The sequence below is a fragment of the Ovis aries genome, chromosome 4 (assembly GCF_016772045.2).
Source record: "Ovis aries strain OAR_USU_Benz2616 breed Rambouillet chromosome 4, ARS-UI_Ramb_v3.0, whole genome shotgun sequence".
Classification (NCBI taxonomy): Eukaryota; Metazoa; Chordata; class Mammalia; order Artiodactyla; family Bovidae; genus Ovis; species Ovis aries.
The window spans coordinates 50,767,267-50,791,411 of NC_056057.1; the positions used below are offsets into that span (position 1 = coordinate 50,767,267).

Consider the following 24,145-nt stretch of genomic DNA (forward strand, 5'->3'; position numbering starts at 1 on the left):
TAACAGGGTTCATTTCTACTTCACTTTAGAAAGGTTTTCATTTCTTAAGTTACAGCCTTAGGAAATTAATGAGAAATCAGAAATAATGACACACACATATTAAAATGTATGAGTTCTATGATGTGGGTCCTAAACACTATAAACTGTTGTCCACGAGGGACAGTCTGAGACATCACAGTCTCCATGTACTGAGGTACAGTGGGGATGGGATGCTGAACAATGCTAGGGGCAGAGGTCACAGTGTATGAGACTGCAAGGTCAAACCCAATACTAGTGGCTGTTTTTCCTTGCTACTTATCATCTCAGTGTAGGTCTTTAATGAATTGGTGTTTACATAAGAAAAAGAGCAGTGGCTTCTGATGTGTTTTGAGTCACAAATTTCTTTAAGAATCTGCCTCTGGGAAATTCAGGGACCCCAGGTGAGAAGCATCTGCCCTGGAGAAGGTTGGATAGTTAGGGTAAACTGAAAAAGAAACTGCAAAGAAAATGCTCAGTACTAGTTAGCAGAAGTGAAGAAACAAGAAATAAAATGAATAAGAACTATTTCACTTGACACAGTCCAGAGAGCAAGACAATCTTACTTGACAACTGTTCGTTACATACCACGTTCTGAGAAAATCATAGTGTAATCTAAACTAAGGCCACCTGATGCGAAGAACTGACTTCTTGGAAAAGACCCTGTTGCTAGGAAAGATTGAAGGTGGGAGGACGACAAAGGATGAGATGGTTGGATGGCATCACTGAATCAATGGACATGAGTTTGAGTAAGCTCCGGGAGTTGGTGATGGACAGGGAAGCCTGGTGTGCTGCAGTCCATGGGGTCCCAAAGAGTCAACACAACTGAGTGACTGAACTAAACTGAACTGAATCTAAACAGCCTCCTGAAACATCAGATTATGGATCCTACATGATGCTACATGCTTGCCACCTAGTTAAGATGACATCTACAGTCATTAAAAGATGTTATTTGGCTACCTGAGCATGACAATTCTATCAGCCTTACCACAATGGCCTACAGTAAAAATGACATAGTTATAGCTATATTAACTTGAGTAGTTAAACAGTGATAAATCAGATTATTATCCCAGGGGAAATATCCTAAGATAGTGAACCAAAAAGCAGAAATGGGTTTATTCAGGCTTTGAAATTAAATTCCAAATTATGTTATATAATTTGGAAGCCAAAGCCCTCTACTGAAATAAATTCAATGAAACAGCATTTCTTAGAATCAAAAAGAGAAGTATATTAAACAAATTCAATAATGCATTTGACCTCTGACATCTAATTCACCATCACATATATATTGCATGCCCCTCTGTGCTAAGGATGGGGGACAGCAGAAAGCAAAACTGATTATGGAATTACACAGGGTCCTTCTGTGGACCTAGCTGATTTTAGTTGTCTGAGGTTTTCTTTTTAAAGGAATTGTAATAAAAATACGATCAATCAACAGAGACACAGTTAACATATTCCCTGTATCTAAAGCATCAGTGGCAAAGAATTCAGGCAAAACACTAATTTTCCTCAAAAAATTTTGGAATCACGGAACTGAGGAATGTAGTCTTGGTGTAATTATGGAAGATGTTCAAGGCAGAACCATACCTTCCAACAGAAGAGCAATTTGCTGCTTCTTCTGTTTTTGCTGATTCTTAAAGGTACCCAGAGAAGACAGTACAACTTCCTAAGTTTATCCTGTTAGGCCCTTCTTATCACAGAGAATTCTAACCCTCTTTGTTTTTAATCCCCATTCGTGCACTTACTGAACCAACACTCCTGAGGACCTACGATGTGCTGGTGTCATTTCTCCTCTGGGCTTTATCTGCTGCTGCTGCTGCTAAGTCGCTTCAGTCGTGTCCAACTCTGTGCGACCCCATAGATGGCAGCCCACCGGGCTCCGCCATCCCTGGGATTCTCCAGGCAAGCACACTGGAGTGGGTTGCCATTTCCTTCTCCAATGCATGAAAGTGAAAAGTGAAAGTGAAGCCGCTCAGTCGTGTCTGACTCTTCGCGACCCCATGGACTGCAGCCCACCAGGCTCCTCCACCCATGGGATTTTCCAGGCAAGATACTGGAGTGGGGTGCGATTGCCTTCTCCACTGGGCTTTACCTAGTCTGTATCTAATCCCTCTTCCTACTGTAAGTCATTCCCTGCAGAGACCACCAGCAGAGTTAACTAAGCTTTAACTTCCAAAACTACAGCTCTGATTCTGTCACTTCCCTGTTTCAGATGTGGATGGCTTACTTCTGCCCACAGGTGGACTGCTGTGTTTAACCCAAATATCCTGTGGGTTTTTAAACCCCGTGACTGTTGATGCCACCTCCCAAGAATTTATACAACCCACCTTCCTGATTCACCTGCCAAAATTCCATCTGTCCTTCAAAGCCCAGTTCAACATTACTTTCCTTGGGAAGTTTTTCCTGATCCTGTTTGGCAAAATAAATGGTTCACTCCCCTAAGATCAGATAATATTTTGTTCCAGTTCCATCTATTTTCACTCTTTTTTTTTAATGTGTTGTCTGTCTTACCTGCTAGATTATAAGCATACCAAAGGCAGAATTTGCCTTACTGTCCAACACACAGTGCCTTAAAAAGGGCTGGTGCTTTTTATGGGCCAGATAGATGAGCTGTTGAACTGACTGAACCTTCTCGATAGTTGGGGATTTGGAATGGGGAGAGGGGTTGTTCCTTTGTTTTTGGTTTGGTTTGGTCCAGGCCAAATAAAGTTGTGCACTTTAAACTTGCTTTTGACTCACTGGCCTTGTTTCTTGACCTGATCAGTAGCTGTGGGACTGACTCTGGTATACTGATAAAGTGAGAGTCTGACCACAGAGAGGATGCGTCACCAGTCCCTTAGTCAGGGCTCTCCTCTGCTCTGTCCTGTTTGACCACAGTCAGCTGCTAATTCAGTCAAGAACTAGGTTCAGTTCTTGACTTACCAGTTAGTTTTTCCCTATTCCTTTGCCCGAACTGGTCACCTCACACAAATGCTCTGATGCCTGCTCCCAAGGTGAGAAAGTAGGTAATAATCCATAGATAAAGCAGTTGTCTATCCATCAGCAGTACTGGGACCATAAGTCAAATCCATTATCCATGTGTTTTCAGTTCATTTCTACAGATGCCCTCCCAGGTCTATTTACCCAGAGACCCTGAAACTATTGAAAGGGACATAGAAATTTAACAAAAGCAGCCAAATGGCTATAATTTCTTATACCAGGATTGAGAGTTTTGACCAAAGACCAAAAGAAGTGACTCCTGAAGACGTCAAGAGTACAAGAGTACCTATTTCCATGCTCAAACTCAGAAGAGTGGTAAGAAACAGGGTCAGCCTAGAGAAATACACCTAACTGAATTCTCAGTTTCTAATTCATGATTTTGATAATCATTTTGTAATTCTATATTTGAAAGCTTGGGTTTCATGAACATCTCTTAAAATCTGTAAGAAAATTTAAAAACGTAAATTTGAAATCTATCTTAATGAAGAAGGAAAAGAGAGAAGAGAATAGAATTCATTCCTAGAATGAAAAAAGAAATATTTTAAGGAAGGAAAACCCAGGGAGACAAATTATTCTTCAGCACTTTAAAGCCTCATCATGGTTAAATATCATCACTTTATGTAAACAATGTTTAATTACTGGTATACTATTAAATGAAACAATATAGAAAAGCAGGTTAAATTTAGCTTTTTAAAAAAAATTTTAAACACCATAATCTTATCTGAATTCCACCAGATTTCAACACTGGAGGCTTCAGGAACTTTCTGAGACTCTATTTTTGCTCATCTCTATAATAAGAAGTAATTCAGAATTCAATTTAGTAACATCAAATGGTAAAGCTGCAACTATTTTAATTAAGATTTCTTTTAGTTAATCTTAATTCATTTAAATCAGCGGGTGATATTTTTCCACTGGCATGCATGTCCTTTTCCAATATGACAAGTCAGTGGAAAACGCAGGCAACCCTGCCACAGCTCAATTACTCGGCTACTGCCTCTAGGCAGAGCCCAGTGACAGGCTGCTGCAGAGGGAAAGAGGCCAGGCTTTCTCTGGAATGGTCCCATGAAAGGGTCTAAGGGGAGCCCAGCAGCAAATTATTGTAAAACAACCAAGGATTTTAATGGATATGTAACCATCCCTGGAAAAAAACACACATTAAAAAGAGAGGCTCGCATCCTTATACGATCTTGTGAAAATTTTGAATTTTTACAACTTTGTTCTTTGGAGTCTAAAAACACCTATAAAACATTATTAAGTTGATTGAAAATAGCTACAGTTCTTATTCTATCATTCTGAAATCTAGCTGATCTACATTTTATAATTTACCAAGACTCAGAGTATAAGATTTGTAAGAAAAGAGAAGATAAGATCAGGTCTAAGCTCTGAATATTTGAACAATTTAGGACAAAGTGCTTATTTATTTTGGTCGACTTGTTCTTCATTTCTGTTTGTACTTATTCGGTCTGTCAAAGTCCAGGAAAATCCCAGCGCCCAGTGAGGCAGGGAGGTCTCTACCGCTTACTAAGAAGCTGACAGATCTGCCAAGAGTCAAAGACTGAGGGAATCTCTGGGTGGAAGAAATACTGCAACTCATTCAAGCACCATTCTCCCAGCCAATCTTCCTCGCCCAGAGATGTGTGAGCAATAAAGGAGAACAAAAGCAATTCCCTGTGATCGCTGGTGCTTCCCAGAGAAGAGAGACTTGAGTAGTTTGGTGAAGACAGAAATGCAGTAACAGCTGAGAAGAGCATGTGGGCTGCCTAAACTTGCTCAGAGGGGACCCTGCTGGGGAGACTTTCAGTCCTGGGCCAGGTGGAGTGTACAGCGAAGTCAAAATTCCAAGTGGATAGTGCAGTGTGATGCCAGCAACATGTACACTGAGGTTAGGAGGACGGCTAAATCGGATTAGAACGGGAAGCTCAGTTGGTCTGATTTCTTACTGGCTGTTTTCATCGCAGGGCTAGTATTTCTGAGCCCTTCACAGACAGCATGGTCGTCATGAGGGGCTGTGACAAAGCCACAGTTTGGGTCATGTCTGATCCAGCCACAATCCTTAGCACTGAAAGCCAAGAATATGATTTGGACCTGGGATAAGTCTTGAGAAAAGGTGAATTCAATGTGTGGCTTTCTCTTTGTAAAAAAATGGGTAGACATGAATTTTAAGAGTCAAGATCTTGCAGGATCTTATCTTTCTGTTGGTGTTTCAGAGCTTATTTTATTTTCACTTTTAACCCATGCTGCACTTCCCCATGGTTAACATGGCAAATTTCAAACATGTAGAAAGTCATGCAGATGAATTATTTTACCTTTGCCTGCACCTACATCAGGTGGGAGAATACCAGCTTTCATGAAGGGAAACAGAAACAGGACACTCTATAGTTAGCATGTAAAGCTCCATAAAAGCACCTCTTAAAACGCTAAAGCATGCAAGAAGAGCAGAGTGTACCACATCAGTGCACCACCACAAGGCATGCTGGTGTTCCCAAACTTACCAGGAATCAAATCCCCACATTACTTAAAGAGCTTTATTCATTCTTGCCTATTATGTAAGATGCTTAGGAGATTTCAAACCAAATTTCAATTTTTAATGATGGAAGATAATCAAATAAATAACCCTTAAGCAGTTCTATAATTTAGAGGCATGCAAAATCTTTTACTTTTTTTTTAATCATTTTTACTAAATCTAAAATTTTTCAAAATCATTTTTATAAGTATGAAAGGAAGAGTTCCTTCCTTTCCTAAATACCTTAATGGGGCTCTTTTGCTTTCTCTGTACCAGATGGCATAGCAAACTATGAAGTCCCATGCTCAAACATAAAAGTAAATGCATTATTTAATAACTGTTTTGATTTCCTTGCCAGAAAACCTAAATCAGTATGTAGACTAGCAAATTTTTTCTGATGAATCTAGACCACAACCAGAATCACGTGTATTTATTTGTGTATAGGTCTGCATGTCTGTGTGTGCATGAATGTGTGTTACACACATATATATATGTATATGTGTGTGTTTATCTGTATGCAAGGTTGTAGACTGGAAAAAAACATCGTCTTGAACTGTGAATTCAAGTGTGGCAAAATGTTGTAATTTCCTACTCTCACCTCAATATTTTAATACACGTTTAAAAGGGACTTAAAAAACAAATAGCAAATCATTATTCCAGTATGAATTAAGTAATTTTTTATATATATTTCAGAAGGAGAAGTTACTATTAGTTGGGTAACATGGATACTTCCACGGTAAGAAGGAAAGAAAAACGTGATTTTTGTCTCATGATACTTCTAATTACATGGATTTTATACATACCCAGCTTACCTTCATCCACAGTTGTTATTGCTTCTTCTGTTATTTGACTTCCTGATCCTGCTGCTGTTTGCGCATAGAAATAAAACTTATACCGAGTGCTGATATTTAAATTTTTTAAAATCCAGCGGGTCTTGTTGGCAGGAATTTTCAGATCTACCAGAGGGCCTAATTCATGTGTGCTATTAACTGTCAACAAGAACATAAACAAAATAAAGTAATAAAGTAAATGAACAAACCAAACAAAAACAAACACACTGACAGAGAACAAAGCAATGGTTACCAGAAGGGAAGGTGTGTCAGGAGAAGGGGAAATGGGTAAGAGAGTCCACTGTGTGGTGACGGATAGAAGCCGAACTTCTAGTGGTGTATACAGAAGAGTATATACTTAAGCTGTAGTGTACACAGAAATCAAAACAGGATTGTACACATGAAACTTACAGAATGTTGGAAACCAGGGTTTCCCCCATTAAAAAAAAAAAAGTCATTCCCCATTCACCGCTGTAGGAACACTATCATAAATAAACGCATCAACCCAAAATGTTAAACGCGGATTACACTGATTTGCGTAACCTTACTCACTCTTTGTCCAACATAATTGATAACCTTACCTAGTCCTATAAATGGGAGATTGGGATTGACATCCACAAACTACTATATATAAAATAGATAACTAATAAGGACCTACTGTATAGCACAGGGAACTCTTCTCAATACTCTTATATTGGCCTATGTGGGAAAAGAATCTAAAAAATGAGTGTATATATATATATAACTGAATCATTCTTAGCTGTACACCTAAAATTAAGACAACACTATAAATCAACATACTCCAATAAAGATTACAAAAAAGAGAATGATCTCAAAGATTCACCCTATGATTATAATATAAATGCATCTATGTAAGTATATATGTACATACATAGACAGATATTTAATTTTGCTTTTGCAAGCCTTTTAAATATAAAAAATAAACTAAGGGATTCACCATTTAAAAATTTCTATAATATGGTGCAACAAGGGGAAATATAGTCTCCATTGGCTTCTAAGCTGGGAGAATTTTACATACATAGACATAGACAGATATACATAGACAGATATTTAATAAATGTACACAGATATTTAATTTTGCTTTTGCAAGCCTTTTAAATATAAAAAATAAACTATGGGATTAACCATTTAAAAATTCCTATAACATGGTGCAACAAGGGGAAATAAAGTCTCCACTGGCTTCTAAGCTGGGAGAATTTTATAGCTGAATCTCAATAGCATTTCATATCTCTGTTTTTTCAGATGCAGTCATGTGTTCTTAAATAACCCCTAACTTGTCTTCAGGGGCCTTGTGCCAAATGTACCCCTTTTCTTCCCATTTTGTGGTTCTACATAATGCCCACATATGTAACAACAGTACCCACCTAAACCCCATGCTCAAGGTCTGTATTATTCTACAGATCATTTATATTCAAAAGCATATATGTCATTTTTCTTTAAAAAGTATGATTTGAAGTTCCTTCTAGATTAACAGTTGAAAGTGTGTGTGTGTGTGTGTATATATATATATATATATATATATACACACATATATTCTACAGTTGTAAGGAAACAACTCGTTTGTATTTTAAGATAACCGTTAAGATCTTTTCCTTCTTAAGCCATATTCCCCAGTTTCTTTCTCCCCATAACTTACTTGGCTGATATTTTAAGGTATACTCTGTCAAAATGCCATTCGGGTGGCTTGGTGGCTCCCATTCCAAAGTGAGAGAATCTAGTGTTGGATTAACAATCTTCAAAGAGGACGGAGCACTGGGGACTTTAAATGAGAAGTATAGTCAACACAAAGGGTTTTGAATGTTTCAAACTGCATTAAAGTGACATATTTCATCAGATCTATACCACACATCAAAAATTTTATAACTCATTCTTATTCATGATTCAGCTGAAAATATGTTAATAGAAACCTGTTCTGCCTCACCATTTCCATCTAAAGTCATTAAAACCATTCTCTCCAAATACATAAGGACTTTGCCTTGATACGGACCCAAACTAACATTCAAACTAATATTGTTGTTCTTTTAAAGAGACAGTACATGTTTGTTTCTTGAATGGGATCTTAATAAAAGCAAACTAGTAACTGAGCAGAACTAGTAATCTAACCAGACCTGCAAGTAGAAGCAGTTACATTCTGGGCAATGAAGGACTGTTTTCCCCAACAAACCAGGAGTCTGCAAACAGTCAGAACACGCTGCGTGCTAGGCTCTGGGCCTGAGCCAGCCTGTCCAGGTGCAGAGGAGCTCTTATCCCAAGAGCTGACAGATGCCCAGCATCTCTTGGTGATGGACAACAGCCTGGTTGCTGGCAAACCCCTGGCTCTGGGGAAGACCTTCAGGGAGTCAGGATCTCTGCGGCAGAGGCTGGCAGATTACCAGAGGAAACAAGCCTGGTCTGCCTTTATCCCCTTCCTCATGAGGATGAGGGATGATGGCAGTCTTCCTCCATGATCGTTACCTTCTCTACGCAACCTACCACGCTCCCTAGACCCTCCTGTCATTACGGCCAGAAACCAGGCAGTCAACTGGAATTTCTCCCTCTGCCTCATTTTTACCATCTCCGGAACATGAAATTCTGCCACATCCACCATGGTAACCTCAACTATATCCCTTCCCTCCTCGCCTCTCAGCTGCTGTCCCTTTCAGGCCCTCAGTGGCCTTTGACTGAGCCTAGCAGAGTCCTGGCATATAATTCCAGGTTTCCTCACATCACCCCTTTGAGAATCTGACACCCATAAACTCTTCCCTGAAAAATATATATCCCTTCTATATAACACTAGGGGGTTCATGGAGCTCCTTAAACCCATCCATCAACCCCTTAAGAGACTACAGTTCCAGGTTAAGAGCTCCTGGTTTGAGGGTTAATATCCATAGCATTTAAGATCAGCCATCACATTGGTCCTCCCAAACTCAATTCCTCTCTTTTCTTGCCATTCTTGGCGGCCTAACTTACAGTTCCCTGAAGGAGCCATGCTGCTTTCTACCTTTGTGTCTTGGACATACTACTTCCTCTCTTGTCTGTCCTTTAATCTCCTGGCCCTCTTTTCCATGGCACCATCCCCTGAGCTATCTAAAGAACCAGTGTAAGGTCTCACCAGTGAAAGCCTCTAGTGGAAGGAGCCCTGACCTCCAAGGAGCAATGAGGTTGAGGACAAGGCATTGTAATGAGATGGGGGTTAGGACACAGGTGACTCTCAGTGGCTGCTGGGCAGCTGCTAACACCAGGAGCCCTGCAACCGGAAGTCAGGACAGGGTTTGTCTGTAAACTGTTTTTATCTGTGTATGGGCATATGCTTGAAAAAAAAATACTAATGATAAAAGATACATGCATCACAATGTCCACAGCAGCATTATTTACAATTGCTAAGATATGGAAGCAACCTAAGTGTCTATCAAGAGATCAATGGATAAAGAAGATATGGTGCATATATGCAAGGTAATACTACTCAGCTATAAAAAGAATGAAATAATGCCATTTGCAGCAACAGGGAGGAACTTGGAGGTTATTATGCTAAATGAAGTAAGTCAGACAGAGAAAGACAAATACTATATGATACCACTTATATGTGGAATCTAAAAAAAACAACAAACTAGCGAATTTAATAAAAAAGAAGCAGACTCACATATATAGAGAGCAGACTAGTGGTTATCAGGTTGGAGTGGCAGGGGGAGGAGGAATGCAGAGGTAGGGGAGTAAGAGGTTGAAATTATTAGGTATAAAAATAAGATGCATGAATATATTTACAATATGGGGAATATAGCCAATATTTTATAACTATAAATGGAGTATTACCTTTAAAATTGTGAATTGCTATACTGTATACCCATAACTTACATAATATTTGTATGGTAACTATACTTCACCAGGCTCCCAGGTGACTGTGCCCAGATTCCTCCAGCCCCACCTCCTACATCAGTGTGTTTGGTTCTCCCTCCCCCTCCCCCTGCCATGGCCTGCACTTGGAGTGACTCTTCCCAACACATTCTGTCAAGACCTCCAACCTTCGGGGACTTTCCTGTTGGTCCAGCGGTTAAGATTCCATGCTTCCAATGCGGGGAGCACAGGTTCACCTCTGGTTGGGGAATTAAGATCCCACATGCTGTGTTAGCATGAACTCTGAAGCTACACTGAGAAAAAAGTAAACTACAACCTAGAGGATTCTTTTCCTTTCTAGATGCTTTTCTCAGGCAATCACATTTAGCTCTCATGCTTTTTGGCTAAGGTAATTGAGGTTTAAAGAAGTTACATAACTTGCTTTAGGTCAGAAAGTTAATGATCCAGGTCAGCATCAAATTAGTAAGGTTCTACAAGGCACTGTAATAAGATGCGAGCATTGTACATCTCATTGTAATGAGATGCTCTCATATCTTAGCAATCATAAATAATGCTGCTGTGAATACTGGGGTGCATGTATCTTTTTTAATTAGTATTTTTTTTCAAACATATACCCAGACATGGATAAAAGCAGTTTATAGACAAACCCTGTCCTGACTTCTGGTTGTAGGGCTCACGGTGTTGGCAGCTGCCCAGCAGCCTCTCAGACTCACCTGAGTGTCCCAACTCCCATCTCATTACAGTGCCTTATAGAACCTTGCATAAGTGTCCATCAACAGACAAGTGGATAAAGAAGCTGTGGTACATATATACAATGGAATACTACTCAGCCATAAAAAGAATGGAATTTTGCCATTTGCAGCAAAATGGATGGACTTGCAGGGTATTATGCTAAGACAGTATGACTAAGTGTGGAGAAAAATGTTAAGTTGAGAGAAAGGTGGTTTGGGGGAAGACTGTGAAGCCTTATCCATAGTCTCAGGCCATAGATGAGCTGACACTTTGCCAACTTTGCCAGCTCTGTGTGTGCTGTGTTCATCTATGAGACAAATCACATTTGGCTTCCAGAATATACCTTACTTTGGGGCCCTTCTTTTATCCAAAGCCTCTCAAGATGTGCCATATTCTCCTAGGATCTCAGAAATACATCCACCCTACCTCCTTCCGGAGTATTGAAGACCTTGTCAGGGCTGGCTGGGCCCTCCCCTTTCCCATTGACCACACGGACATTCAGTGTGTAGTGGCTAAAGGGCTCCAGCCCAGGCAACATGCCGTGAGTCTTGCTGCCCTGGAAAGTAAGGATCTTCTTTTCAATATGGCGTCTGTTTCTTGTCAATGAACTCTGCGCCTTCCAGTAGTAAATCTGAAACAGGAAGAAGAAAAGTCAGGGATGGACAAGGGAATCAACGGAATCTTCATGATCACAAAATTAAAGCTTTGTGTTTTCCCCCAGAAAGTTCCTGGGTACATTTTAGACTAGTGGAACAATGGACAGATGTTGATTTTGAGGCAAGCGAGTAGGACCCCACAGGTTGTGAGAGAAATTAAATTAAGAATATTTGATGAAGCCGGACTATACTATTTTGTTAGAGGAGTCTAAGTGAAATAAACTAAAGAAATGAAATAGCATGAGACCCATAGAGAAGGATTTAAGTGTCCTTTACTTATATAAAATATTCTAAAAGTAAAAATCATTGTTGTTATTTAGTTGCTAAGTTGTGTCTGACTCTTTTACAACCCCGTGAAAAAAATTAAAGATTACTGCCCAATATTTACAAACTTTTCCAGACTTAATACAACTTCAAGTACAATATATCATTTAGTTTAATCCTAAAACCCACAGCAAAGGTGTTACAACTTTTATTATGACTATTCCTATAGTACAGATGAGCCCCTGGGCTACCAAGAGGCAAGAAGACCCTCTATGAAGTCTATGGCTTTCTCACTAAACCAAACTGCATTGCTTAATTAAAAGTACTTATTTTTTGGCATTAAATTGAAGACACAGATTTTGAAGAGATAAAATATTGATTAACTTTGGATAAAAAGGCAGAATTGCTATTTATTAAGTCCTCTTAAATTCTCTTAGGAGTTTAAAAGCACTTTCAAAAGAAATCAACATATCTACAGAATCTGGCCAAACTGAACGTGGTGCAGTGCAAAAACTGGCCTCTAGATGTCAGAGTTTAGCAAATCAAAGCAGTGACTTCTTGGTTGCTAGGAAAGTTCTTTGACCATCTGTCAATCAAAAACATGAATGGTCTTTCTACCCTTCCCAAGAACAAAGAAAACTGATGTTTATAAGAATGATCTAGTTGGGACTACATGATCTTGACCTACAATCTAAATTATTAACAACAAAAGTCTACATTGTTCTCAGGATAATTTTGTTTGTTCAACATGTCACTATTGCTTTAAAGCTAGGTGCATTTCATTACACTATAACTTTCTGAACAATAGTTTTTCCCATCTAATGCATTCGTTAACTGTTGAGTTGGCAGACTGTTAGATTACATGTGGGATAAGTGGAGAAAGTACTTTTCTCTCACTTTGTGAACACTGAGATTTTGATCTGACTCTAGCTGGGATGATGCAGAGGTGGCTTGCCAGATGAACTCTCAAGGCTTCCTCCAGCCAAGAAAAGTGAATCTGGCATGCCTTTCACTTAGATGGGCAGGTTCTAAGAAAAGAACAAGAAAAGTGTCTTTCACTTGCCCGATAGCCCTGCAGGTGTCCTCGGATACTTTTCAGAGGTACAGGGTCCCAGTGCACCTCAGCTAAGGTGCTGTTTACCACGTTGACATGCACATTCCCAGGAGCCACCATTGGAACTGGGGAAGATGAGAAAGGGGGGTAAGAAGTATCAATGTCATTTTGAATTTCATGCAAAAATGTCACTGTCTCATAATTTTGACTTGACACATGCCCCAACCCTATTCTACGAATTATCAAGCAGGAGAGTAATTTTTCATTTTTGATATCTGTTCATTTGACTTTGTGAGAATAACATATCTTTTTAAAAAGCAATAACGTTCAACATTCTGAACTGATTTTCTATATAAGTAGGCTGTTTAAATGCAGAAATGTTGAGCAAAATAACTGCTGCCTCTCTCCTTCCCAATCTAAGTACCTCTGGACATGGCCTTGACTTGCACCTTGGTAATCTGTTTTGCTGGGGGAAAATATACACAAAATAGCATCAGACACTTACGGTCTTCTCCAGAATGTCCCATGACCGCAGCTGGCTCTGGGGCAAACCCTGCATCATTCAGGGCCTGAACTTTGATCAGGTATGGAACAAAGGTTGGGGTGCCCGAGACAATGTATTTGGATACATTTGCCACAACCACAGACGTCCATTCATCATCGCCATCCTTCTGGCGCCAGCTAACTTTGTACTGAAGGCCTGGCCCATTAGATTCAAAACCATTCAAGGGCTACAAGAAAAGCCAGATAATCAGAGCTTATAAAACAGATTGACTGCACCATCTTATACTGGAATGGCAAGTTCAATTCCCAGACTTAAGGACGGTGAGCACTGAGACAGTAAAATATAAGCTATGAACAATTTTCTCAAGGAAACTTTTTGTCTTTTTTTCACATGTGATGAGATTCATAGCTTGTTTGGGATCAACCCTTCAAAGGTAGTTAATTTCTATCTTGAAGTAGTAAAAACCACCCAAGCCTCTCAAATTCTGGCTTCACAGTTATGGGTGGGTGACATAAAACTTTTCAGTTATGTAATTTCCTTTTTGTATTTCTGCTTGTGTGACAGTACATCAGTCTCTATTTTACTTGGAGACTGAAACTTGTGAACTACTTTTTTATTTTAAAAAAATGATACTGGCTTATTCGGTCTTGTTTCTCCATGCATGTATATAAGTATATACAGAAGTGTATGCATCTAAGTATGGCCCTGTATGGGCCTATCTAAAGTAAGTTTTAAAAAACCACAAGTAAATATATATTAATTCTTCAAGTCCAGAAAATACACATAGGCCAAAAAGGAAATAGTAGAAGTTGACTACTGGTACGTGTCTTCTAGATGGTTCTTTATGATGACGGTAATTCTAGTCAGCATTTATTGAGCATGTATATGTGTCAGGCACCATCCTACGTGCTTGCTATGCATTAACTCCTTTAATCTTACGAGGTTGGTTCTTTGCTATTCCCATCACATAGACACATGATGGAGATGTTAAGTGTTACACAGTAAGTGGCGAAGCTGGGATTAGCATCCATTCATTTTGGCTCCAAGGATCAAGCTTTTAACTACTACACTATAAATAAATAAAGAGTCCCCAAAATGGATGAAAGGGGATTTTTAATACGGATATTATTTTAAAAAAACTTTCTGGGATGGGGAGGGGAAGGAGGATCACGAGACAGCGGATATATGTATAACTATGGCCGATTCGAGTTGTTATATGACAGAAACCAACACAACATTGTAAAGAAAATTTCCTCCAATTAAAAAAAAAATAAAAAAACAACTTTTCTTTCCACTCTAAATATACTGAGGAAAATTGAAGATTTCAGACATAGCTCACCTTCCATGTAATCACCAAATTATCTGGCTCTGATCCCAGCCCTTCCACCGCTGTGGGATTTTTATCAGGTTCTAGAAGTCAAGCAGCCATACACTCGTAAGCGTTGATCTTTTGCAAACACTGGAAAACTTTTCTATTTTATTTCATATCACAGAGGTCCTGCTTTACCTGCAGCTTTAGTCAAATACTGCTCAGATGCCTCGCTGGGCAGACTCCTCCCCAGGTTGTTTTCCGCCATCACTCGGAAGGAGTAGTTGACATAGGGCGACAGCTTCAGCTGGGCTGTGGTCTGTGTTCCAGGAACTTCAGCTTGGTGGTGCCACAGCCCTGGCTCATGCATTGCATCTTCATACTCAATGATGAATTCTGGCCATACCACATACATGCAACAAACCCAAGACATGAACTCATTCACCCAACGGTAGGTTACTAGGATAATGAACAAGATAATCTAACAAGAGCAGCCAAACATGAGTTATCTCACTTTCAAGAAAAAATCACTGGGATATTTTGACTTCAGAGTCCTATTATCGTCCTCAACATTTAAGCAGATCCAATAATGTTTGGTATTCTTTCTTTAGCATGTTGCATTGAAATTATTCAGAAGTGACCCACATATTTCTAGGAAAGTTTAAACAATGAAAAAATGGACTGATTTTTGTTTTCCACAACAGGAGAAGTTAAATTAAATACAAGAAGATACCATTTCCCACTACATAGACTGGCAACAATCAAGCATTTAACATACTTTGTGGAGTTGGACATAGGGAAATGGGCATTCTTATACTTTGCGGGAAGCATGAATTGGTACAACTTCAATGGAGCACAGTTTAGAAGATCTAACAATATTTAACTCAGATATCCTTTGGTTGAGAAACTGTGCTTCCAGCAATTTATTTTGAATAAATGTGCTTATGCATATGTTCAAAAATACATGAAAAGGAATCCACATGGCAGCATTGTTTGCAAGTGAAACAACCTAATTGCAAACAAACTAAATGTTCATTAGCAGAACACTGATTAAATAAATTATGATGCATCCACACAATGGAATATTCTGCAGCTGTAAAAAATGAATAGGGCTGCTCCACATGTACTGAAACAGAATGATTTCTAAAATGTATTAAGTGAAACCAAGAAGGGTTTAGAACACGATCCAATGTGTGCTGGATACCACAGTTGTGTAAACGTAAAACGATTTACTATGACATACACACATACACATGTGCTTAAATGTACATGTGTTACTTCTCAGAGGACACAGACTGTAATACTGGTGTCACTGGAGGAACTGAGAATCGGGGTGGGAGGAAGACTTACTTTTTAATGGATACCTTCTCTCTTGTCTCTATTAAAATTTTGTGGTATGTGTATTTTATCCTTGTAAAAACAGGTATTTATTCGAAAAGATGAATGCACTACAATGCAGCACTATTTACAACAGCTCAATGCAGTACTATTTACAACAGCCAAAATACAGAAGCAGTCTAGATGCCCATTGACAGATGAATGCATAAAGAAGATGCAGTACATAAATACAATGGAATATTACTCAGCCATTAAAAGAATGACATAATGCCACATGTGGCAACATGGATGGACCTAGACATTACGATATTAAGTGAAATAAACCAGGCAGAGAAAGACAAATATACAATATTGCTTAATCTACAATATTGCTTATATATAAATATACAATGTTGCTTAATCCAAAAGAAATGATGCAAATGAACTTATATACAAAACAGAAATAGACCTATAGACATGGAAAACAAACTTATGGTTATCAAAGGGGAAATGTAGGGGGAGGGATAAATGAGGAGTTTGGGACCGACATAAACACAGTACCCTATATAAAAGAGATAACCAACAAAGACATATGGTACAGCACAGGAAACTATACTCAATATTTTGTAATAACCTAGAATGTGAAAAAATAGGTATAAGTTGAGTCATTCTGCTGTACACATGAAACTAACAACTTTGCAAATCAAGTATACTTCAATTAAAAAATAAATGGAAAAAAGGGTATTTAGATATTCGTTAATTATCTACTACTTGCCATGTACCATGATACGAATTATAGATACAAAAATGAACCAGAAATATGTGTTGCACTGCTCATAAGCTCATCACTTAGAATTCTCCTTCTAATCTACGTTAATTTGCTAGTGATCACCAGTTTCATAAACCGATGACCTTCACATTTATATGTTTAGCCTCTATCTCTCCCCTGAACTGCAGTCTTGGATACTTAATCACCTACTCAAGAATTCCACTTGTTTGCTGAGTACGGCATCTCAAATTAGATGTAACCAAGACTGATCCCAATCTTCAGCCCAACTGGTAGTGACAACTCAGGTCAGAATCTTTTGAAGTCCTTTTTGACTCCTCTCTTTCTCTCAAATGCTCAACAGTCCTGTTGGCTGTATTTTTAAAATATATGCAAAATTTAAGCCTACCATTTCTCAGCTTCTCCATCTCCATGAGCTAATATAAGACTTGAAGATTTCTTGTGTGAATTACTGCATAACCTCCTAACTCACAAGTTCCCAAACTTCTAGGTTGTAGTAGGCTTAGTGTCCCAGTACTTTTTTTCATGGCTCCTTTAGGTCAAAAGAAATACCTAACATTTCCAAGTAGTAAGGAGTTAGGTCCATGTAAACTAATAAGTGTTTATGTCTTAACTTAAAATGAACAGGAAACCACATAACTTATCTAACCTTGTCAACAAATTAGATACCACCTTCCTCCTTCCCTGTTTCACAGTGATTTTCACACAGTACTTGCTTTTTATCACAGCAAAGGCTTTGCAGAGATATGACATTGTCACAATGTGACATAGCACTATTAATATCGAAGCTGTGAACTACCTCCAGCTAGTATTTCATGGGGTGTCTGACAGATGTCACTGTATTTAAAAAAAAACCCAAATTTAAAAATCACAAATTTAACATCTGGAGGCACGCCTGTGAGTTTGCTGAGGTTCTGCATGGTATTTCAATGTATGATTTGAGAACCATGGTCCTGCTTGGTCTCGCCACCCTGCTATCCTCTTGTTTCTCTATAGACTATTTTCAGTAGAATAGCCAGTGTGATCCACTGTTGATTACTCACAAAGTCATGTCTGACTCTTTTGCAACCCCATGGTCTGTAGCCTGCCAGGCTCCTCTGTCCATGGGATTTCCCAGGCAAGTGCAGTGGATTGCCATTTCCTTCTCCAGGGGATCTTCCCAACCCAGAGCTTGATCCTGTTTCTCCTGCATTGCAGGGGATTCTTTGCTGCTGAGCCATTGGGGAATCCCAGCGTGATCCATTCCTCTATTTAAGTCCCTCCAATTCCTTCCCAACCCCTACAGTGGACTACACAGCCCTACACATGCACATCCCACTCCACCCACCAACTCCCTGCCTCTTTGACCTTCTCTCCTACTTCACTTCCTCTTGTTCATTTCACTCCAGCTACAGGGGCTTCTGAGCAGACACGCTCCTATCTCAGGGTCTTTGTCCTTTCTCTCGCTCTCCCCGGGAAACTCTTCCTTCAGATAACTACACAGCGTGTTCAGTACCTCCCTCTTCACGTGTTAACTGGCATACACAAACATTACCTTCTTTTTAAAAAATTGATTATTTTGTAATTGAAGCATAGTTGATTGACAATATTGTACTAGTTTCAGATATATAGAAAAGTGATTTGGTAATACATATATAGATGAGTGTAACTATAATCATTTCTCATTCTTTTCCATTACAGTTTATTACAATATATTGAATATAGCTCCCTGTGCTAAACAGCAAATCCTTGTTCATCTATTTCATATACAGTAGTGTAAACCTGTTAATCCCAAATTCCTAATTTCTGCCTTCCGCCTTTCCCTTTGGTAATCATACATTTATTTTCTATGTCTATGAGTCTGCTTCTGTTTTGTAGATATGTTCATTTGCATTGTTTTTTAGATCCATATATAAGTGATATCATGTAAGATTTGTTTTCTCTGTCTTACTTCACTTAGCATGATAATTTCTAGGCCCATCCGTTGTTGCTGCAAATGGCATTACTTCATTTTTGACGGCTGAGTAGTATTCCATTTTCTTCACGCATTCACGTGTTGATGGACACTTAAGTTACCTCTATGTCTTGGCAGATTATTGTAAACTGCCAATGTGCTGCAATGAATACTGGGGTACATGTGTCTTTTTGAATTAGGGCTTTCATCTTTTCTGGATATGTGCACAGGGATGGGATTGCTGGATCACATGGCAACTCTATTTTCAGTTTTTTTTTTTTTAAGGAAAATCCAAACTGTTTTCCAGAGAAATGCTACCTTATTAACATAGCTTTTCATAACCACCTTGCTTGTAATTATATCCTTTACCCCTGTATTCTTTAATCTCCTTCTCCTACTTTGCTCTTTGTGTGGCCTAAACATGGACACACACAGCCGTGTGTATATATATGCTTATATTTGACTCCTCTAGAAAGCAGACGCAGAGACAGAACTAAATGTGTGCAGCGTCAATATATACATGTATATGGAGGGTTAGGGTTAGTGTGGGTAGCGCCCCACCCTCTGCGGAACTTCCCCCTGGGGTCCTTGCTGACCTGGCTGAGACAATCTGTACTGGAGTCTGAGAGTTCTCCCACACACTCCTTCCTCTGTCCTTTCACAGGGTTAGGTAAGTAAAGTGACTTTTCAAACCCGCAACCAGTAACAGAGCTCAGTGCAGACATCTGAGGTGTCTTTCTTTCCATTAGCCCTTGCTCTAAAGTGACACATTCACCAGTGTTAACGCCTCACCTTGATGACATCAGTCTAGAGAATGAAATCAGGTGAGGGACCATGCTGTAAGGATACTGGAAGAGCTTAGTAAAATTAGACTATGGACAAGCTTACAAGTTTTAAAATCAAACGGATACTTAAGAGAGTAGACACAAGTCTGTAATATGTTTATGCTGCATGAAGACTAAATTGCTTTCCAGTGACTAAGATGATTCTGAAATGATGCGCATGTTGATTTATTATACCTGCTGTAAAGCAGAATAGTTCCAATGAAATTAAGCAAAAGCCTCTCCTCTGTCTTCTGTTCTTTAGTGTAGGTCCTTTCTCGGTGGATTTTCAGTCCTTGATCAGAACACTCATTTCATTCATGCCAAGTCTTCCTGTTCATCCAGTATATTAGCCAGACTTGGCTGGTGAGGATGCTTAGAGACTTTTTTTTACCCAGGTTAAAATGACCCCATCAGATTTCAAGGCATTTCTACTCTTCATTCATTCAACAAATACCTATTGAGTACCTGTTATATACCAGGAATTCTTCTGAAACAAGTTAGTCAAAAATCTCTGCCCATATGGACTGTATATTTTAGTTGAGGACACAAATAAGATAAAAAAAATTATTACTGTACAGTGTCTATATATATATGTATATATGTATACATGCATATGTACACATACATATACATGCAGTACTCAGATCTCTTTTCGAGAGAGAACCCACTACCAGGAATGTCAACAGCAGGCTCTGTCTGTGCCCCTTTCCCAGGGATCAGCTGCGGCGTTCCCGTGAGGCCACTCTCTACCTGAGCCAGTCCAGTGACTGAGCACAGCAAGGGCCCTAGACTCAACCCCACCCTCTGCGGAACTTCCCCCTGGGGTCCTCGCTGACCTGGCTGAGACGATCTGTACTGGAGTCTGAGAGTTCTCCCACACACTCCTCCTTCCTCTCTCCTTTCACAGACATCAGACCTGCGTTACAATCTGAAGCTCTTTCCTGCCTACTGATGCTTTCTCTTCCTTTTATCTTCCAGGGGCTCTTTCCCAAATAACCTCTCTAGGCTGATGTCATCAAAGTGAGGAGTTTGAGGAGTTAACACTGGTGAATGTGTCACTTTATAGCAAGGGCTAAGGGAAAGAAAGACACCTCAGATGTCTACACTGAGTTCTGTTACCAGCTGAGGGTTTGAAAAGTCACTTTACTTACCAAGTCTCAATGTTCTAAGATTTAGACTGGTCTTTCTGTTATTTTCTCCCATATGAATGGGCAAAATATCTTCCCACTTTGGTAGAAATTGAGGGTGATTCTTATGGATCTTTAACACAAAAGGACAGTCTATTCACTTAATTAACATCTTTATCCATCAGTGTCCCAAACCAGAAACTGCAACCAAGAATGACTCCAGCTCTGAGGAGAGGTGAGCCATAAATAAATGTTTTGGTTCCATGAGAAATGAAGCAGAGGATGCCAGGAAATATCTCTGTGGGAAATTTCAATTGCATGTGACAGAATGCTTTGAAAATAATCATAAAGTTTATCAGTGAAAAAGCAAATGACATCACATACTTGTAATAGGACTATTGTTGTCATCGCCTGGGGTCCATGACAGCTGAACACTCCTGTCGAGTTGATCTGTCAATTCTAAATCAAAGGGAGGATTTGGGACATCTGTAGATCAAACACATACATCATAGTTAGCCATCCGACCTTGAGGTTCTCCATTACTTGCGCTATTGTTCACAGAGGGGACTCTTAAAGACACAGAGCACGCAATGGCCAACGAGCATGCAACCGAAAGGAAATGAAAACAGCTGAGGCTGCTGGGAACACACACACACACCCAGGAGAACCCCTCAATGAGCTCTGTTTGTATCTTTTTCAAATGAAACTAACTCCCTTGTCACCAAAGCCAGTGGGATGGACAAGTATGGTTCTCCAGCACTCTCAGTGTGTGTCTTTTCATAGACACAGACAAGCACAAACAGAAACGATAATATGGAAGCTGAATTTCTAACAAATGGGAAACAGAGAATGGCAAACACTGAAAAACAAAATACAGGTAAATGCATGTACTGTTGAAAGAAGCTGCAAATATTCTTCCTGAAACATGCTAAACTACAGATTTTGGGGCACTTGAAGAATATTCATATCTTTAAGGGAATTATAAAATTGATGCTATGCAGCTAGCCCTTAGCATGCATACCTTATGTGGATGCTCAGTACTCGTCAGGCATATGGGGAGGTGTGTTTATTCTCAGAGGACACCAGGGTATAGACACCTGTTGGGATGAAGGTGTCCCAGAAGCATGTCTGCCTCTTCTAATGGTGCATTTGAAATCCAGAGAGTTAATGTTCCCCTTGGGTCTTTTCCTGACCTTGCTCTTGGCAGTACCTCTGGCTCTTGGACAAACCAGAAGCCATATAAAAATGTAAGCACTTCTTTGATACTAGTAAAGAAGCAGTAAATGTCTATAAAGGACAGCTATTCTATAGTATAATTCATGGTATCTGTAAAATCCAGCTGAGTTTTTGCCACAAAATTAATTTCTGTATTTAACACTGAAAAAAGATGAGGGTTCTTTAGTCAAAATGATTTCAGGAAAAAAATTCTGATTTATTTTTCCAACTCAGAAAAATCAACATGATATGAAAGTGTCCTTTTTTTTGTCTATCTTTAGTGATTTATCTTCTGTGAATACAGTGAATCGGTGGTTTTCTCTGACACAAAGGTCAAATGTTGTTCTAGACATCCATTGTTTTCCTATGTAAATTTCTTGAAAAGGGAACCCCCAAACAACATTTAGCTTTCCAAAACAACTTTTAATAGATTGAAGATCTAATTTGTGGAATGATATATGAAATTGCTTTTCCTGTCTGTAAAATGTGGACAATAGCTTCTGAAAAGCACTATGCTACTTTACAAAGAAACGATATCAAAGAGGGACTTTCATTAAATTCAATGACTTTGTAATAACACATGAAATGCTTGGAACTGAGTGGTAATATATGCAGTGAGAAGTTCCAGGGTTATAATGAAAAATGATTCACAGCAGTAAATGGACAACACAGCTGAACATCTGACAGAGCCGCTTTCCTTAAAGAAACACAATGACGTGATAGAGTTAAGAAAGTAAAGGAATTTTTCTGCATGTGTGAAATTGTTCAAAAGAAAACAGAGAAAAAGGACTCATATTAGTTTACCGTAAATGGGAGCTGGAGTTGGAGTAGGAGCTAGAAAGGACAGTAATATAAACGATTTTAATCAAAATTAGTAATGGAAAGATATAAGATAGCACAAAAAGACAAAGACGGAGCATGATTAAGATTATAAAACTGAGCCTTATGTTTAGCTGCAAGGCATGGCATTGATAAACATACAGTAACAATTTGGGGGTAAAACCTCTTCAATTTTAAATAAAAGTAGATTAACTGCTCTGTCTTATAAAAATATCATTAATATGCATAACCACCATTTTAATTCCAGTGCTGCTACAGGGTACATTTAGGCTGGAATTATTTCCTCAAAGGAATCTTTCAAAAAAGATGTGGGTATTTAACTCACCTGTAAAATGGTAAAACTGTAACAAGAAAATGGTTACAATTGACAATTTTTCCTTTCAATCTAAAACAGGGCAGCCAGTTGTACTATACGTGTTGTAGTTCTTACCGACAACGCTAAGCACAGCACTGGCCGAAACGTTGTCCAGAGTTGTGTTGGCCACACATGTGTAGGTCCCACCATCATCATCGTTGACATCAGCGACCACCAAATAGTCCTTGTCAACAGTGAACCTGCAATTATCACACGTTCAGAGCGGCTGAAATGGACACCCAACCACACCCCATAACCATTTTACTGGCATGAAAGCAACGGTGAATTTGATAGAAGGGAAAGATGATGAAGATTAGCAGCACATCAGAGCTAAAATCCTGTACAATACATGTCACTTTGATAATGATTATAGTTGGAAAATATTTTGAATGAATGAGAAGCTTGTTTTGAAATGATGACAAGTCCTCTGGTCCAGTGGTTTTTAACCATGCCTCTGGAGTTTTAGGCACTTCCTCAAGACCAGGGGCTGAGGTGGGGGCAGTTCCAGTTATCCTGACTAAAGGGCTTTCCTATGGCTTCTGGGACTACCACTCATCTAGCTCAATTTTTAACAAAGTGTATATTTTTAAATAAGTTAAAGTTATAATTATTGTTATTTTTCATTGAAGTATATATAGTTGATTTACAATGTTTCACGTATACAGAAAAGTGATTCAGTTATATATATATATTTAAATATATATAGACTTCCCTGGTGGCTCAGATGGGAAAGCATCTGCTTGCAATGCGGGAGACCAGGTTCAATCCCTGGGTCGGGAAGATCTCCTGGAGAAGGGAATGGCAACCCACTCCAATATTCTTGCCCTCCCCGCCCAAAAGGGGTTCAGAGAAATATTTTTGGGACTTCCCTGGTGGTTCAGATGGTAAAGCATCTGCCTGCAATGCGGGAGACCTGGGTTCGATCCCTGGGTCAGGAAGATCCCCTGGAGAAGGAAACAGCAACCCACTCTAGTACTCTTTCCTGGAAAATTCCATGGACAGAGGAGTCCATGGGGTCACAAACAGTTGGACATGACTGAGCTTCTTC

General features: G+C 39.2%; 1 protein-coding gene across 46 annotated transcripts in view; it reads right to left on the minus strand.

Moving 5' to 3' along the window:
* Positions 1-24,145, minus strand: part of NRCAM (neuronal cell adhesion molecule) — a 311,070-nt gene that overhangs the window by 24,846 nt on the left and 262,079 nt on the right. For 15 of the 46 annotated variants that reach the window (XM_060414706.1, XM_042248553.2, XM_060414705.1 and 12 more), the window contains 9 exons: positions 23,173-23,297; positions 21,072-21,173; positions 14,898-15,095; positions 14,730-14,800; positions 13,391-13,616; positions 12,895-13,010; positions 11,338-11,542; positions 7,985-8,107; positions 6,310-6,486 (listed from right to left, as the gene is read on the minus strand). In XM_060414706.1, coding sequence (XP_060270689.1) covers positions 6,310-6,486; positions 7,985-8,107; positions 11,338-11,542; positions 12,895-13,010; positions 13,391-13,616; positions 14,730-14,800; positions 14,898-15,095; positions 21,072-21,173; positions 23,173-23,297 — 1,343 coding nt within the window. Of the gene's footprint in view, positions 1-5,300; positions 5,337-6,300; positions 6,487-7,984; positions 8,108-11,337; positions 11,543-12,894; positions 13,011-13,390; positions 13,617-14,729; positions 14,801-14,897; positions 15,096-21,071; positions 21,174-22,706; positions 22,737-23,172; positions 23,298-24,145 lie in introns of all 46 variants that reach the window. The other 31 variants (XM_042248556.2, XM_042248552.2, XM_060414702.1 and 28 more) reach the window with 5 other exon arrangements.